This window comes from Arachis ipaensis, chromosome B5, assembly GCF_059453495.1.
Source record: "Arachis ipaensis isolate K30076 ecotype BB chromosome B5, ASM5945349v1, whole genome shotgun sequence".
Taxonomy (NCBI): Eukaryota; Viridiplantae; Streptophyta; class Magnoliopsida; order Fabales; family Fabaceae; genus Arachis; species Arachis ipaensis.
The window spans coordinates 157593110-157610980 of record NC_142440.1 but is presented as its reverse complement, the minus strand read 5'-3'; the positions used below and the strand labels follow the sequence as shown (position 1 = coordinate 157610980).

Genomic DNA, 17871 nt, shown 5'->3' with positions numbered 1-17871 from the left:
CTAAAGTTCTTTATCATACTCAATTTTTCAACTCTCGCTAACCTCCTAACATTCCGAGAGCTACAGATCATTTTACCGCATTTATACACATCTTTTTTCGATTTTTTGGTCAAATTCTTCTAGCCTTCTCCCTCTGCTTAGCTTGTTTTTTCTTCAGTGCTATCGCCTCATTCTGTGCTTGAAGTATCGCCATAATGTCATCTTCCTCATCGTACTGCACCGCTCCAGACTCCATTGCGAGCTCTCAAGCCTCTCTGTTTTCTTGCATTTCCTTTTCCCACATATTTTTTGACGTTTCAGTTTCAGTGTCACTTTCATCAACACCACTGGCCTTTTCCAAGTCCTCTGAACCAGCGTCATCTTTAACTAGCTCTGGCGCTACCACTGTTCCTTGTATCGCCGCTGCACCTGGGACTTCGTTTACTTTACCCTTCGACGAGCACGTGTGTCCCTGGCAACCATGTTTGCAACTTGCGACTTCCCCTTCCTTACTCAGCCTCATTCCACACCCGATCGCATCACAACCCTGTTCTTCCTCTAGCCTTACAGCAACGTCACCATTACAACCAGGCTCTGGACCAGGTCCCCCTTTAGCATAGTTGTCAGGACCGAACCGGTGATCGAACCAGTCAGATCACTGGATCACTGGGTCATTGGTTCAACCGGTGGGTCATTGGTTGAACCGATTGACCCGATCCTATGTAAATAAAAAACATAACATAGTCAAAAATTTAAAATACAAAATTTTACTAACATTTTAAAAATATCTAGCTATTCTAAAACAATATAAAACAGGAACAATAAGTATTTTGTTAATTTTACTCTATCATAAATATTTTTATTTTATTTTTATATTAAAATAACTATTATTTTTGAATTTTAATAATTTATTAATTAGTTTATATCTATTATACTATTATATACTATAAGTATTTATTGGAAAATAATATTAATAGATATTATATAATTATAAAAAAAAGTAAGTGGGTTTATAATTATTGTTAAATTAAAATATAATTAATTTAAGAATGAATGAGTTTATAACTAAAATTAAAATAAATTAAATAAAAATAAATTATTTCCTGAAAGATATATATATATATATATATATATAAATTTGCATATATATTAATAACAAGCGTAACAGTCTGGTGGTTGTAAGTATCACTTTTCTCCTTGATCAGGGGGGTTCAAACCCCATCTTTCACATTTTGGAGAAATTTTGAAACTCAAGCAGTTCGGTCGAACCGATCTTATTGATTTTGACTGGTTCACTTTGAATTTGACTGGTTCGCACCGGTTCGTTGCCTTATACGGTCCGGTTTTAATAACAATGCCCTTCGGCTCTGCCCGTCACCAAACCTCCACTTACTCGCCTCAGCCACGCTGCCAGAGTTGTTTCCCCACCCCGCTTCGTCAACCGAGCTGGAAGCTGTACACAACCGAATCATATGGAGCTGGAACTTTGCCTGCTACACGGCATCCGCGGCAGAACCCTACTAACCCGCTCCATCCCGGATCCAGAGTAGGAAGTAGCGTGTGGGCCTTTATGTTGCAAGCCCAGCCGCACTTCATTAGTCTTTGGTAACAAACAAAGGCTCCCAATGCTAGTGTGCTTGTTATTGGGCTCCTTGGTACCCAACCCACTCCTAGCTTTACTGGTAAGATCATCTTCAGCGACCATACCATATCTAACATAGTCCCAAGATATCGTCCTTTCCGAATTAGCCTCCGCACTATCAGCTGGGGATCCTGCAGTATCATCCTTTCTCTCCCTGGAATTGAATTCCTTAATGTTTGCTCTTGCCATTTTAGAATCCAAAAAACCGTTACTCTACTCATTCAAGTCTTCAGGACTAATTACAACTCTACCTTTTTGCGGTACTTCCTCCCTCGCCGCCGGAGCCCACAACTCCGGCTCTGCATCCCCCGCCCAGTCGCTGCATGCGGCTTCGATAACCACTACGGTCCCTGAATTTGTCCGCAGTTCCATAATCAGCTCCCATGACAAGACCATGATTTTCGTCGAAGGCATCCTTCATCACATAACCCGCTAAGCCAGGCACATCGCTTCCTACCTCCGAAACAAACACATCGAAACCCTTTGTTCCTACCGACACGCGGACCCGTTCCTAGATAACCTCAAACCTATTCGTATCAATCAGCACACGTCCAGCGCGAAACGACTTTGATGATATAGTAACATCATCGCAGGTCACCACCTCACCCCACTGGCCACTAATCTTACGGAACGTGTCTTCTGACCACACTTGTAGCGGAACCCCGAAGCATGCAAGCCACACTCTTCTCCTGTCACATCGCACATGCTCATCCCAATGGCATACGCTATGAAAGAAGCGCAAGAGGCTATCCATATAAGAGGTCAGGGCCGCTTCCACACTACGAACGCTATCAAAGATCAACAAAGTTTTGTGCGGCCCCATGTCACAAACTTTAACTACGTGAGGCTAATTCGTACGAGTTGTCTCGTTCAACAAACGGAAATTGATAGCTGCTGTTGAACTCCCAATGATACTCCTCTGCAGCCAGGGCAGGTTATCTTGCGCCACTAAGACTTCTACTTCCTTTGTATGGGTACCCTGCGCATTGTCCACCGAAATCCTTCCTTCCAAGTGATCCCTGGTCTGATCAGAATTTCTCCCACACTCACCCACCTCTTGATCGGCATGCCTCCGTTGTTTTAAGTGACTTCCAACCTGAACAAGACCTTTCCCACGATCAGCCACCGCAGCACCCGTAATGCTCCTCGGACCTTCAACAACCTTTGCCTTCTTCCCCGTAGAATTATCCCTCCTGTACTTAGCCTCCCCCACAAAGATCTCCTTTCCTCTTAATCGCATGTGATTTATATCTGATATTACCTTCAAAGCCCCTCCTTTCGTCGTATACTTGATGAACACAAATAGATAAACAGATCCATTTCTCATCTTCCTTAAAAGGTATATATCATTGATCCTTCCCGTCCAAGAGAACAACTCAAATAATTCTTGTTTCGAGATATTCCTTGGTAACCTGTCTACAAAAACAATAAAAAATTCCTGTTCTAGACAGAAAAACTCTTCTCAATTCTAAATCCTTGGATCCTTTCTCTGTTGCTGTAGCTGCCTAGTCCTACTCGGCCCACTGTTTCCCCACCCATCTCTCTCTCCCTCATTGATTCAACGCTATGCTATGCTATCCTATGGAAGATAAGATTATTAGAATGAAGTCACTTTGATTATCTTCAAGCTAAAGCAAAGTAATAAAATGTGCAAAAAGCCAAAAACATGTGTAGGGACAGGCGAATTCATTACTTGTTTTCTTTTCTTATGCAACTAAAATCTAAGAATCATATGTAAGAAAATGAATATATGCGTGTATATATATATAAATAGAACACTACTGTTCTTTTCACATCTCTATATAGGACCGACTGATATAACATTTCTCTTTATTAAGAATCAACCAAACCTATCCCACACTGGCCGCGGCTAATTTTTTTTTATATTGGAGGAGTGTGTGAGTTGTGTTTGGTTATAGTGTATACAAGTGTTAGACACAGGTGTGGGATAGGAAAAAACCGGATCGTCCGAGTTCTTTGTTAAAAATTTTATTAACCACAAATCGGACCATCCGATTAGTTTTTGTTTTTTTTTTATATTTGAAATCAAATCGGACTCTCCATTTTCAGATTTTTGTTTTTTTTATTTTTCCCTTAAAAGAAAACGGCCCTCCGTTTTTAGATTTTTTTTTTAATTTTTTCCTTAAAAGAAAACGGACCCTCCGTTTTCAGATTTTTCTTTTTTTTTTAATTTTTTTAAATCAAAACGGACCCTTTGAGTTCTTTGCTGCAGTTCTCGCATAGTCCGATTTTGCTTTGGCAAGTCCCTCGATCCGATTTGCATTTAAACTGACACCATACAAATGTAAAGCTCTCTAACTCCGTCCAGCACCAATATTGATTCCATAATAAAATCAATTTTCGCACTGGCCGCACACTATTATTTTTCTTTTTCCTCAATAAATTTTCTGAAATTTGAGTTTTAAATTTTAATTATAGAATGATTAGAAAAAGCCTATGTTGTTCTCTATGACATTTTAGCCTCTAAAATTTTTTCAAGTCAAATACTTTACTTTTTTCAACAAATTTTAAACAGTAAATTAGTTTTTAATATTTTCTTATAATATTTTTGTAAAAAAATTAGATAAAACACTTGTAGTTATTGAATAAAGATATAATAGTTTTTAGAAAAATTTAAATCAATCTTTTATAAAGATAAACAATTTGATGTGAAGATTAATTTATATTATAAAATAAAAATTTAAAAATTAATTTAATAACTAAAATTTATTGAGAATTAAAATATATATCTAATTAAAAAACTTTTAGCAACTAATTTAGATATTACTCATCATATAAATATCGGTTCCGCTAAAACATGATATAATTTCTAAATTCTAATTTTAAATAATTAATTAAAAATTATCTTTAAAGTAAAAAAAAAAATGAAAAGGGTAGGACTGGAAATATGAGAGAGTAGACTATGGAGAAGAAGAATCTTCATTCTTGAAAAGTTTAAAGCTTTAAGCATACTGCACCTGCTTCCTCCTTTAACACGCGGAATTCATCTTCCAGGTATATACAACTCTATATTTTTCTTTGTTGTTTGTTTCCCGAGAAAATTCAATTCTATATTTTCTAGGTAAAAGTTTTCAACCGAAGTTTTTGGGGTTTTTCTTTGCAATGGACTCGTCTCTCTTTCTCTTTCGGATTCGATGAGAATTTAATGATGCTAAGCTGTTTTAGATCACCTAATGTTTCGTCAATTAAGTTTTAGGGTTTGTTAGTTTGTGAATTTTTCTGCTTGATTGTGAAGTTTATCAAAATCGTGGGTTGTGAACTGTAGAACGTAATTGGAGTAGTTCGATTTGCCCAATTTGGATTCAGTTTTTTTCGCGTTGCTTAATGTTTACTGTGTAATGAAAATAAAAATTGCTTTTTGTTTATTGAGTACTAATTATCCACAAGGTTTTGAATTTTCACTGTTAACTGTTAAGTACCTTACTCTTCCCAATCATGGTGTGCTTTCTCTTTCAAATGCTTAGTTCAGAGTTTATGTTTTATCAGTTTGTGTATCTAGTTGCTTTCATGCTTTGACAATCTTTGACTTGTTTGGAATGTCGTCTTTGAGTAGCATTTTCAGAGTTTTCTTTTCTTATTATTTGGTTTCTATTAATTGTAGTGTTCTGAGGCTTAAAGGCTTACCACATGACTTGTTATGTTTTTTCTCCAGCTGATCAGGTCACTTGTTGATTGCTTTGAATAATTTTGGTGTTTGAAGAGATCATTGTATTCCAAAATGAGGTAATGCAAGCAAGTAATTTTCTGTTTGTTAGTTGCTTATGCTCCAGCTTCTTGTATATTTTGTATTATAATATAAGGAGAAAATTAGACGAATTTGTTTGTCCGGGTAATTTGCACTACATTCTACTATGGATGTTTCTGAACAGTTAATACCTTCCCTTGAGTTGAAAATTCATCTTCTAAGACCATCTTAGGAATTAACTCTTTTAAAGGAAAGGGTTGAGATGGGTTTTATATGTCCATCAATGGAAATATTCCCAAAACCATGATGCTAAATTGAGAGCCTATGAAGGAAAAGAATGACACCCTTTTAGTCAAAAGATATTTTCAACATAACCTTCTCTGGGTCTGGTGGTATGTTTACCTGTTCAGCAGAAAGTGTGTACTGTGTACAAATGCAAGACTAAAGGGGATAGTACACATCAAACACTCCTTAGGTCAAAATAAAGAAAGGAACAGGAATGGTTCCAAATCCTATTTGATCCCTTTTGATATACTGGAAATCTGTTGGTTCGGCTAATTTTATAGGTATATTACGTTGCCTGTTTAATGAACATGATTGTCGATAGAAGAATGAAAATTGTTATGGAGTCCCCTCTTGCATTTCTCCGCTGATAGGATATATCTTTATAAAGCATCATCACCATGTTTTTTATTTATATAATGTCTTATTTTCAAGCACATTACATTGCAAGTTCCAAATATGAATTTTTGTTACACATTGTAGGGGACGCGTAAGATGGGACGAAGCTAACATTGGAGAAATTGAGGCAAACAAACCTGTGAGGCAGAAAATTACTGAGCCTAAGACTCCATATCATCCGATGATTGATGACGACAGTATGTAAAGAAGATCATCTAAAGTGCATATTTCATGCTGCTTTCTTGTTCACATCAATTTTTTAACTAGTAATTTGTATTCAATTATGCATGCATTGATATACCTATTCTTGCAAATAATAGTTTGATTGTATTTCAGCAAGGGGGAAAGGGATATTTTACTGCTTTAAACTACAGTATTGCTTTTAGTGTTCTCTTAATGGATTTTTAATAGTTTTCAAAATTTTCATTTCAAACATTTACTTAGGCTTTGGTGTAGTTCGGTTTCTTTTTGTAAAAAATATTAAGGCTCCGTTTGGTTAATGTCCATGACCATCAGAGACATGGACACGGTGGTACGTGTACACCGTTTGTTTGCTGAGACATAAAATTTTAAAAGACACGGTTACACACAGATACACATAAAAGACATGTATTTAGTGTATCTCTTTCAAGCTGTGACACTAAGACACAATCCATGAGACACAGATTTTTCCAATTCTATCCCTAATTGTTTTTTAAAATTTCAACCATTGTCCTTTATCTTTAACACTTGAGTTGTTTTAGTTTGGGGATAAAATGGACTTTTGAATTAAATACATGTGTCTTGTGTATTATCACCAAACATGTTATAAATTTTGTGTATCTTTGTGTTCATGTGTATTTGTGTCTTTGTGTCTATGTCTCTATTTTTTTGAGACAACAACCAAACACTGCCTAAGTTAACATTGTTAATGACTTAATGGGAGTTCTAGAACACGATTTATGTGTAGCAACTGTTCTGAAATAAACTAATCTTTTAGGTTCTCTATCCCCTGTACGAGGAAGTTTTGATGCATGTATTGGTGATGAAAATGATAATCACACCGTGCATGCTGAAGCAATATGGAGTGCTCTGAATGACATGGCTTCTAGTAGCCAGAAAGGTGCTGGACAATCTGGCGGTTGGTCATCTGAAGATGAGGCAGAAGCAATGGATCAAGATGGTGATGGTATGATACTGTTACTCGACCTTCGTTTGGTGGTTTCATCACATATGATTGTCATTCTTTCATTTCGTAATAGTATTTGCTCATATGTCCTGTTGTGCTTCTCCTCTAGGGGACTTTTGGTTTTGATGATTGATTTTTTATCCAATAATTCAAATATTTGAATAACTAATTTATCATACTATATTTACTTTATTGCATAAGTTGGGTTTGTCCATCAAAATATTTCTAAAGAAAACATCACGGTAGTAGTGGATTAATGATGTGCATGGTATTGAATTGAAAGAGTACCCTTACATCTTGTTAGTTTCTGAAACAGAGAGGAGCTTAAGGTTTAAAGAACATAGAAAGGCCCACTATGACGAATTTCTGAAAGTTAGAGAGTTGCGGCAGAAGGGGCTTCTTGAAGAAGAAGAAGAAAAGGATGAGGATGATGGTTCTGTACTTTGTAAAGGAGAGTATGAATCTGAACCATCGTCTTCACTGAGTGATGGCGTCAAAGAGATAGATATTGAAGGGAAACAAAAAGTTTCAATGCCTTCATCTAATGGTTCTTAGACATTGGTTGATAAACAAAATCCATTGTTATTATTAGCTTTCTTTTTTTCTTTTAACATATATCATATCTGTGGGCTTAAAATAATGAATAACACTAAATCATGTACTGTATTTTTGTATTCTTGTATTATTGTTGGTACATAAGTTATTTCATGAAAATCTCTCTAAAGAATTAACAGAAGCAGAAAATAAGTAGTTCGTCTATGTTTTTTTGAGAAGTATCAAGTATAAACAAAAGTGTCCATTATGATCTAACCAAAGTGAAATAAATCATGGCTTCACATAGAGAACGCTTGTTACTGTTGATTGTTTGGCTGCTCCTTAAAATGTTTTCAACCATATCTTATATAATCATGATTAAATTATTAAAGAAAAACTCAATTGAAAGAATGAATTCTCCAAATGCTTTGCAAACTTAAATATAAGAAATAATTAAGAGGGAAAAAAGAGGAATAAATCAATTGCACATAAGTATGCAAATCTCTATTTATCGAGGAAATAAACATATTACTCATAATATAGAGGAAATAAAAACACTAGTATCCTACACCAAAACTCTCCGAATATAGAGAAAATAAAAACTCTCTACATAACTTTATATTATTCGTAAACTTCACTAAAGAATTAGAGCCTATATAAATCTCTATTCATAGACAAATATAAATACCTAATGACTAATATCATCAATACTTAAGAATAAAATGGAGGGGGGACTACTTGCATTTAGTCTCCTACTCTCCTCCTAACTTCTTGCCTTCTAGTTTTTATTCAATTTTGCTTTTAAATTTTTCAAAGTTTTATATTCTTCAATGTTTGGCCAAAGCTTAGCAACTCATATTTGACTTTAATTTGAGTTATTTTACCTGCTTAATTCTTCTTACTTCTAGTGTGTATAAAATGGTAATCAACAAGTCAACAACTTACATGAGTAAGCAATTATTAGATTCGTTTTGATTTGTCAAATATTTAACTTTTATAATCTTTTTCTTGTTTTCATCGGTATTAATAAATTTAATTTACACTTTTATTAGATATTTGAATGTGAGTTATCATATTAGAGACTTCTACAATCTTTTAGCAATTTGATCAATAAAGACAAATTTATTTATATATCTAACGCTTTTTAAAAACAACTTGCTATTAGAGATAATAAATAAATTAACAGATTTTATGCTTTTATTTTTCTTATAATCTTAAAAAAAAAAGTAGAATCTGATTAGTAAATTATTCTTTTAAATTTGATGAACAATTAATATAAAATATAAGAAATAATTGAAATTTGATAAGTAACAAACATTAAAGCACTCCATATCTAATAAAAAATATTAAAAGATGAGTTGTTTATATTATAAAATTTTTTCTTTGAACCCCATAAACTAACACATTATGATCCCTCAATTGCTCACTGTATCTAAATTAATCAATTATATATTTACATTTTTTCAAAAAAAAAAAAAACACTTTTAGATAATATTCTTTTTTATTCAATCTAAAAATTTGATCTATCGACTAAAAAAATTATTTATTTAAAGTTTTGATTTAAAAATAATATTTTTGATCAAAATATTTTTTAAAAATAAAATAAAAGAATAAATAAACAAACTCGTTTAATTCATTAGACTTATTAAAAACGATTCCAACTAAAAAATAATGACTTACAAATAAAGCGAACTTGCCCTTAAATAAATCACCAAATTGACTCATTTAAAACTTCTAACAAAAAAAAATATCTATACGATATATTTTCAATACATATATAATAAGTAAAAAAAAAATTTTTAAATGTATCGTCATATTGGTGAGTTATTTTTAATTGTTGATCTTAATTATAAAGAATATAAATAATATATATAATTAAGATCAACGATTAAAAATAACTGACACTTCAAAATCTTTTAAGTAGAACCGGATGATGCAAAGGGAAGTATATATGTAGTACATGACATGTTTGACTGTTTGTGTTGGTTTCATATTTCGAAGCAAAAAGGTCACTCTCAAGTCTCAAGATTGATTTGGACTAACCATTGGTCGCCATCTGAACTTAGCTCATACCACTTCCTTTTTTTATGTTTTTTTCTTCTTTAATCCCCAAAATATCTTCTTCCGTGCATCACATTCATGAATCACAGAGATATTTTATAGCCTCATCATGGTCATGCCTATATCATTCACATTCATGATAAGTTAGAAAATTAACAAATTGTATAAGTTGAAAATATAACTACTATGTACATTATCATTTATTATGTATCTTAAGCTCTTTTATATATTAATTAATCGTCTTCAAGAAGTTATAAATTATACACTACAAATTAAAGTTAAAACAATCCTCCAGGTGATTTGTGTTTTAAGCGAAGTTTAGGAAACTAAGTACTAAAGAGAGTCTTCATTGTATATAATTAATTTTCATAATATAAAGAACTAAAAAGTAAGTTTACATAAGTGTTGTATACAAAGAATTATAGAATAAGAAAAAATTTAGGAGGCCAGCAACTTTTTTAAATTCTTGTCAGCGTAATCAGTAAGGAAAAGTGAATTATTGGATAAAATTTCACACTAATTTTACACCATTAAAATCATCATTGATGGCTATTTAATGGCTACAAATACCAAAAGTTGCTGGTCTCCTGACACTCTTCATAGAATAATATATTTTAATATATAATTTTTAAAATAAAGAAATATAGGGAACCAATGAAGTATCTATACAATGTGTACAATGGGGGTATAGGGATGTTCAATTAAGTAGGATATTAGATATCTATTATCTCTGGTACTCGAATGGTCTGAATAGTATGGGTGTATTGTGGTTGAGAAATTAATAGTATTTTATCTGGATGTTCATTTTTTAACTTATATTAGGCCAAATAAATAGCTCATTGTACACATTGTACAAATATTCTATTGACTCCCTAACAAGACTCTTTAAAAATTATTTTTAAATAAAATAGATAATTAAAAATTATTATATGATAATTTAATCAAATCTATTACATTATTTAACGATATTCAAATATTAACTTCACATAAAAATAATTACTTTTCACTCTAAAAAAAGTATCCTTATTATTTATTGAAAATTGAAAAGAAAGTTATTGATGATTATAAATAGAGAAAATCTTGTTTGTGTGAAGATTTTTTTCCCCCTAGTAGGTCTAGTATATATATAATCTTAGAGGATAAAATTGGGACATTGGAGGCTGAAATAAATTCCCACTTTGTTGTATCACTATTCTAGTGGTTTGTTAGTTACATCCTCTTCATTATTCTTCATATCAAAACCAAGAAACCCTCTTCAACCACGAGCATGGAGTCTCCAACATATTGGACAGAAGAGAAGCACATGCAATTCCTCAACACCATAGAAGCCTCCTTTGTCCGCACCATGCTCCAAAACAGCATAAACCGCCGCCGCTTCCTCCGCCTCGATCGCCACCTCCCGGACGCCTTCGATTCCACCCTCAACCACCGCCACCGCAACCGCAATTGTGCCACAAAACAGAATGCACCCTCAGGTACGTGATCCTAACCATCCAGGCTTCCACCGTTACACCAAATTAAAGTGTGGGTGAGTTGATAAGACAGCGTTTGGGTGGATGCATATTGTGGCATTTTTTCCGATTAATGCCTTTTGACTTGTGTGCTAGAAGCTGGTTTTTGACTTTGTGTGGCACCTGAACCAAACAGCATGTAACTAAGGGGACCCTGAAGAAAAATACATGTGGAATATGCCTTAGATATTTATTATCCGCATCAATCTTTTAGCTTTTTTTTCTCTTTCTCTTTCTTCTTCTTTCTTTTTTTTTTTACTAAAGATATGAGGTTCGAACCCACAATTTCTTAATTGAGTATGAAAAAATTAGACCATTTGAAATTATGCTATTTTTTTCTCTCCACCTTTAATTATTATTCACTTCAAAAGTTTATAAACAAGAATATATGATAAATGACGGTATAAATTTATTAAAAATTATGTATTTGTGTATAAATATATATATAATTTAGTTTATTTTAATATGTATTTTATATTTTAATATATATTTTATTTTAATAATTAATTTTAATGGTTAATTATATCTTAAATATATATTTAGTGTGTGTCCATTTACTTAATTTGTGATAACGACTTGCCTGTTCTTTAAAATACATTTAGTGATCTTTGATATTTGTTTTGTTATAACATCATAGGAAATTAAGAAGTGAATAATGAAGTAGCTATACATACACTCGCTGAGTTGTTGATACTTGCTCATCATTTATTTATTGGATTCGTGTGGTGGAATATATTTTGAATATGATACTTATTCGATATTTATTTAATATATTTATCTTTTATATTTAATGATGTTTTGACAAAAAAAAATATTTTTTAATTTTAAATATATCTAAACACACTTTAATATTATTGTATGTCAACGTGTTTAATTTTATTTTTAATTTATATTTTTAAAATAAATTTAAAAATAATATATATTATTATTTATTAAAATAAAAAATATTTTAAATATTTTATATAATTAAAAATAATTAAAATATTAATTTATATTTTAATATCAATAAAATATTTAAATATTATTATAATTTATTTAAAAAATATTTTATATTTATATATATATATATATATTGTGTTTTTGTATCTTATAAAAAATTAAAATTTATATATTTATTTGCATATGTGTCATGTGATATTCTGTGTTTTTGTCCGTATATCATAATAAATTAGTATTTTTGAAACAATATATTAGATACTTAGGTTCAGTTTGGATAACCAACTTAATTAAGTTCCTTTTGATAAAATAACTTAAACAATAAATGACTATGTTAAAAGTAACTTATAAATAAGTTATTTTGTGTTTGTATTTTTAACTATAAAAGTGCTTATTTTATAGAAATGTAATGAAAAGTAGAAGTATTATGAGAGAAGTCATTTTTTTTAACTTCTCTATAAGCTCCAAAATAGCTTCTTAAAAAGTTGCAATTTGGTTTTAAAAATTGTACCAGACATTAATACTACTACTTTTCATAAGTCAAAAGTAAAAAAAAAACTACTTTTAGAGTTTCCCAAATAGACCCTTAATAATGTAGAGGTAACATTCAACCAACATTTAGATAGGCCCGTTAAAATAATTATAATCACAAACGTCTGAATTTAAATTTATGAGTGTTCCTCTCACCTACAAATTTCAAAACAAAAACAGAATCTCCAAATAGATAATTTCATCTAACGATGTTTAAGTATAAATATACATTGGAAATTAGCTAAGTAATATGTGTATTATACATATAAATATATAGTAATTAATTTTTGGTGATTGATTTTTAGGATGCACATTACACTTTTTATACTAGTTAAATGATATATAGGAAGGTGAGAGATATTAATTAAAACAATCAAATTTTTAATTATGCATCTTGTTGAATATTTATTGAAATAATATTATATAATTAATAAAATTTATCAATTTTAACCCAAAACTTAGTTAATACTAAATACTAAATATTAATTTTAAATTTTAATAGTATAAAATTAAAATATTAATCTAAAATATTGACTAATTAATATTATTGATATAAGAAAAATGTTATATGTATAAGGTCTTTTTTAAACTAATTTAACTAAGTTAAACAATAAAATTTAAGTAAATGAGTGAGTAAGAATAATTAAAATAATTATTATTGTTGACGTTAGATCAAATTAATTGATAAAAAATTTGTATGTATAATATTATTCTAAAAAAATATTAACTTCCTAATATTTTGTCTTTCTAACCTGATTTTAGTTGAGTACCATTTTCCTTTTGAAACATTTAGGATATGAGCTTGAGCTTGCAAAGATTCTCTTTCATTTATATGTATATTTTTAGATTTTGTTACAATGACTTTTATAAACAATGTGAATAATGAATTTTTAAATTGATCCAACAAAATAAAAAATAATTTTATTAGGAAAACAAGAAGGGTATAGCCAACAAATATTTTTAAATTATATTCTATACTAACTATACTAATTAATAACATTAATTGTCATTAATTAGTGATTATTTAAATTTTTTTTTTAAAAGATACAAAATTAATGATTATTAATTGCCTCTTCTTACTCTAATTCATCTTTTACCATTTATTACGCAAACACTATTTCTTCTTTACAAAAAAATTTTCGAAATTCCAAAAAATAAAAAGCACTAAAACATAAGATAAAGAATTATTCAAATCCCAAGAAAAAAAACATACAAAACATAAGAAAAAGAATCATCCAAAACTAATAAAAAGAATCATCCGAAATGTAGAAAAAAGAAACATAAAAAATAGTTAAAAAAATCATTCAAAATTAAATAGGAGGAAGAGAAGAAGAGTCGCAGGGTAGCCAGTGACGACGTCTTGGACTGCGTTACGTGGACAGTGAGGATACTCGCAGTGGCGTGTTGCGATGAGTGAAGGAGTCGCCACGGATCAGAGTAGTTGATCGCGCGTTGCAATGGGGACCTGGTGGTAACTGCGTCGCGATGGATAGAGAGTTGTGGGGTGCAAGTGGCGAGCGATGGGGAGTCGCGAGCGGCAAGGGTGCGTCAGGCAAGCGATTGGGAGTCGCAATGGGACACGAGGAGGGTGAAGTAGAAACGCGATGGTAGCTGTCTTTCATGCGCGAACGGCAGATGAGGTGGCGGAAAAGGATGCAAGGACGACCGGTGATAGCGCACGAGGACGGTGCTGTGGCGACGCTAGCGGCGCGAGGACGAAAGATTTGTGATTTTGTATGGTGAATGGTGAGTGGAAGTGAAAATAAATTAGGGTAAGTTTTGATTCAAAAATGCCATTAACGTCAATTAATCAAATTTTAAATTTAAAAAAATAATTTAAAATTAATTATTATTAATTGAGTTGTTCAATTCTTAGCTGGTGGACACTTGGCTCCTTATACTATTTGCACATAAACCTTAATTGACATTGAGATAATTATCTACACATCTAGTGAATTGAACATCCAGTCATTATTAATTATACATGAGTAAATCAAATCAAAAGAAATAATTATTCAATTAAAAATAATAAATATAATTATCTGTATACCTATTAAATTGAATATCCGACATTCATATTATTTAGCTATACTTTTTCATATTTTTTTCATCAAAAGATCTTATGTGCTTTTATCATAAAAGTAGTTGTTTTATTTGATCTCTATATTTTATTTTTTTATATACGACGGATAATTCAGTGGGTCTAGCCATCATCAGAAGAACAAAGAGATCATCGTTGTCGTTCAATTCATTAGAGGATCAGGTTTGTTTTGCTTATTTAAAATGAATATTATATATATAAAAAACTAATGATCAAATTAATCATGTACAAAAATACTATTTTAATACTAAAATTAGTCATTAGAATATAATATATTTTAAAATATAAAATATATATTAAAATAAATTAAACTATATATATTTATATATAATATATAATAACTAATTTTAATATACATCTAATATAATTAAAATATATATACACATATATTAATTCAACATATATTTTATATAAATAATAAATTAAATAATTAATTTTTTATGTATAAATAACACACAAGATTTGAGTGTGTATTCTAAAACAAAACATGATGAGAAAAAGGCAGGACTAATAGGTAATTTCAACGTGAACAGGTGGTCCCACAAGTTGGAAACGAAGGTGAAGCTGCGTAGCTGCGTTAGTGATATCTTAGTGATGATCGTCAAAAAGATAAAGTGGCAGCACAGAATTAATGTTTTTATCTTCAATCCGACTTTCTTTAATTTCTTATTGTTCCCTTCTTCATTGGTATTAGTTTAATTTTTTAAAGCTATGAAACACGGACACTTTGTTGAGTTATTGTGTCTGTGTGTTCGACACATTTTAGACACAACACTCATCGATCGTTTGACACGCGTGTCTGTTGTGTCTAACTGTGTCTTAATAAAAAATAAAAAATTCTTTTCTGGATACATCTGTACACACTTGGACACACCTAAATATCATCACGTGTCAGCATGTCCAATTTTATTCTTAACATATATTCTTAAAAATAAATTTAGATATAGCATATATTATTATTTATTAAAACAAAAAATATTTTAAATACTTGATATAATTAAAATAAAACATTAAAAATAATAAAAAATTTAATTTATATTTTAATATTAATAAAATATTAAAATATTATTACGATTTATCTAAAAAATACTTTATATTTTATATGTATGCGTGTTTTCGTGTCATATAAAATTTTAAAATTCGCATGTCGACGTATCCTGTATCGTGTCGTGTCCCGTGTTCGTGTCAGTGTCTTATATCATAGCTTTGAAGGATTCCTTCACCCTCCTTGTACTTGACTTTTTGTCAAAGTTTGTATGTGAAGTTGTGAACTCTAAAGTCTAAAGTCTCTCTATCTAGCTAGCTCGTAATTTTCATGATCTTTTTTAATTCAATTGAATTCGTGTCATTTAAGATATAGTGGTGGCCTTGCCATTAGTTTTGGGAGATTGAAGCTTACCTTTTTTTAATATATAGTTTGCTATGGTTGAATTGGATTGAGTGTTTATTGTTATTTCATTGTTATATAAAAGCTACACACTATTATGGGTCACAAAGATATTTAGAATAATGTGTATGTTTGAGTAGTGCACTTTAATCACAAGATATATACAAAAGCGGTTCAACTAGGTATCCTTTAAAAATCGTACAATATTCAGCCTTTTATTATAATAATTAAAAAAAATTAAAACAAACACAACTAAAAATTATGAATAGATTTATTATCTTTTTAAAATTAAATACACATTCAAAATACAATCTAAAAAAACTAAAATTTAAAATTTAAATTTTAAATTTTTGTTTCAGATTTAATATATTTAATTATTAATATATTATAATTTAAATACATATCTAAAAATCAAATTATTCAAAATTCAAAATTTTGATTTTAAAAATATAAAATAAATCTTAAACTATCAAATTATTAATTAAACTCGTACAAAACACTCAAAGAAGTAGAGAAGTCACGTTTGTGCCATGTCGAAAATTCAGAGGCGCACATAGAAAACTCAGAGGTGCACATCGAGAAGTCATCCTCCGCTGTCGTTCATCCTCTTCCGCGCTCATCCTCAACGCTGCCTTCCTCCTTTTCGGCGCTCATTTACAACGCTGTCTTTTTAATGTTTAAATTTAAATTTTAGATTTATGATTTTGGATGTGTTTTAAAAATATTTTCTGTATAACATCATAATTTTAGATGTGTTACAATTATTTTTTAATGTTTAAATTTAGATTTTAGATTTATGATTTTATATTTTCTGTATAACTTCATAATTTTAGATGTGTTACAATTATTTTTTAATGTTTAAATTTAAATTCTAGATTTATGATTTTGGATGTGTTTTAAAAATATATTTTGTATAACTTAATATTTTAGATGTGTTACAATTGAAAAAGAAACTATAATTAAAAATATTTTAGTTTATGTATATAATTATATTCGACCATTCATAATTGTATTATTAACATTTATATTGTATTATTAAAGTTGACTGATTTTAGATGTGTTTTAAAAATATTTTGTATAAAATATCATACTATCAGATGTATTATAATCGAAAAATAACAACACAATTTTAAATTAATTGTTGATTATATACTTTATTTGTAACAACTTTATTAATAAAATTAAATAAGATCAACCTTGTTCCAATTAAATCAGCAGTGTTTTTATGTTTAAATTAAAATATAATTAAAAATATTGAACATGATATTTCTTAACAAATTACATAAACACATGTGTGAAAAATAATGATACCTTTCATCAATGCAAAATGAGAGAGTGCTTCAGATGGAAGGTGGTGATGGTCTTTACCAATGAAGACGAGATGGAGAATTCAGCTAGCAGCGTCCTTTTTGGTTTGAGATTCACTAATGCGTGTGAATATCCCGTAGAATAAGAAATTTAAAAAATTGTATCTGTTACGTGAAGTTACGAAAGTAAAGTAAAGTCACCGTAACCACCAATGAAGTGGGTGTGTTTTAAAATTTAAATTTAAATTAAAATTTAATTATAGATATGTATCTACAAAATAGGAACATGTTACACTAAAAAAATAATTAAATATTATTTCAATCTGA

At 30.2% G+C, this 17871-nt stretch overlaps 2 protein-coding genes and 1 pseudogene across 3 annotated transcripts; 2 read left to right on the top strand and 1 right to left on the bottom strand.

The window, feature by feature from the left end:
- Positions 1-1447: 1447 nt before the first annotated feature.
- LOC148566373 (uncharacterized) lies at positions 1448-2948 on the bottom strand (annotated as a pseudogene).
- A 1549-nt stretch (positions 2949-4497) lies between these two features.
- On the top strand, positions 4498-7923 carry LOC107644815 (protein phosphatase inhibitor 2). Of its 2 annotated transcripts, none has more exons than XM_016348741.3 (5): positions 4498-4636; positions 5295-5365; positions 6093-6205; positions 6988-7176; positions 7493-7923. In XM_016348741.3, the coding sequence occupies exons 2-5, from the start codon at positions 5361-5363 to the stop codon at positions 7729-7731; spliced, it is 546 nt and encodes a 181-aa protein (XP_016204227.1). In that variant the 5' UTR covers positions 4498-4636; positions 5295-5360; the 3' UTR covers positions 7732-7923. The 2 variants fall into 2 exon arrangements, with proteins under 2 accessions (XP_016204227.1, XP_016204228.1); XM_016348742.3 differs by lacking the exon at positions 4498-4636 and adding an exon at positions 4642-4703.
- A 3000-nt stretch (positions 7924-10923) lies between these two features.
- On the top strand, positions 10924-15532 carry LOC107642216 (uncharacterized). The gene is made up of 3 exons (XM_016345513.3): positions 10924-11246; positions 14948-15012; positions 15384-15532. Exons 1-3 carry the CDS (start codon positions 11039-11041, stop codon positions 15420-15422), a joined length of 312 nt encoding a protein of 103 aa, XP_016200999.1. The 5' UTR covers positions 10924-11038; the 3' UTR covers positions 15423-15532.
- Positions 15533-17871: the final 2339 nt, after the last annotated feature.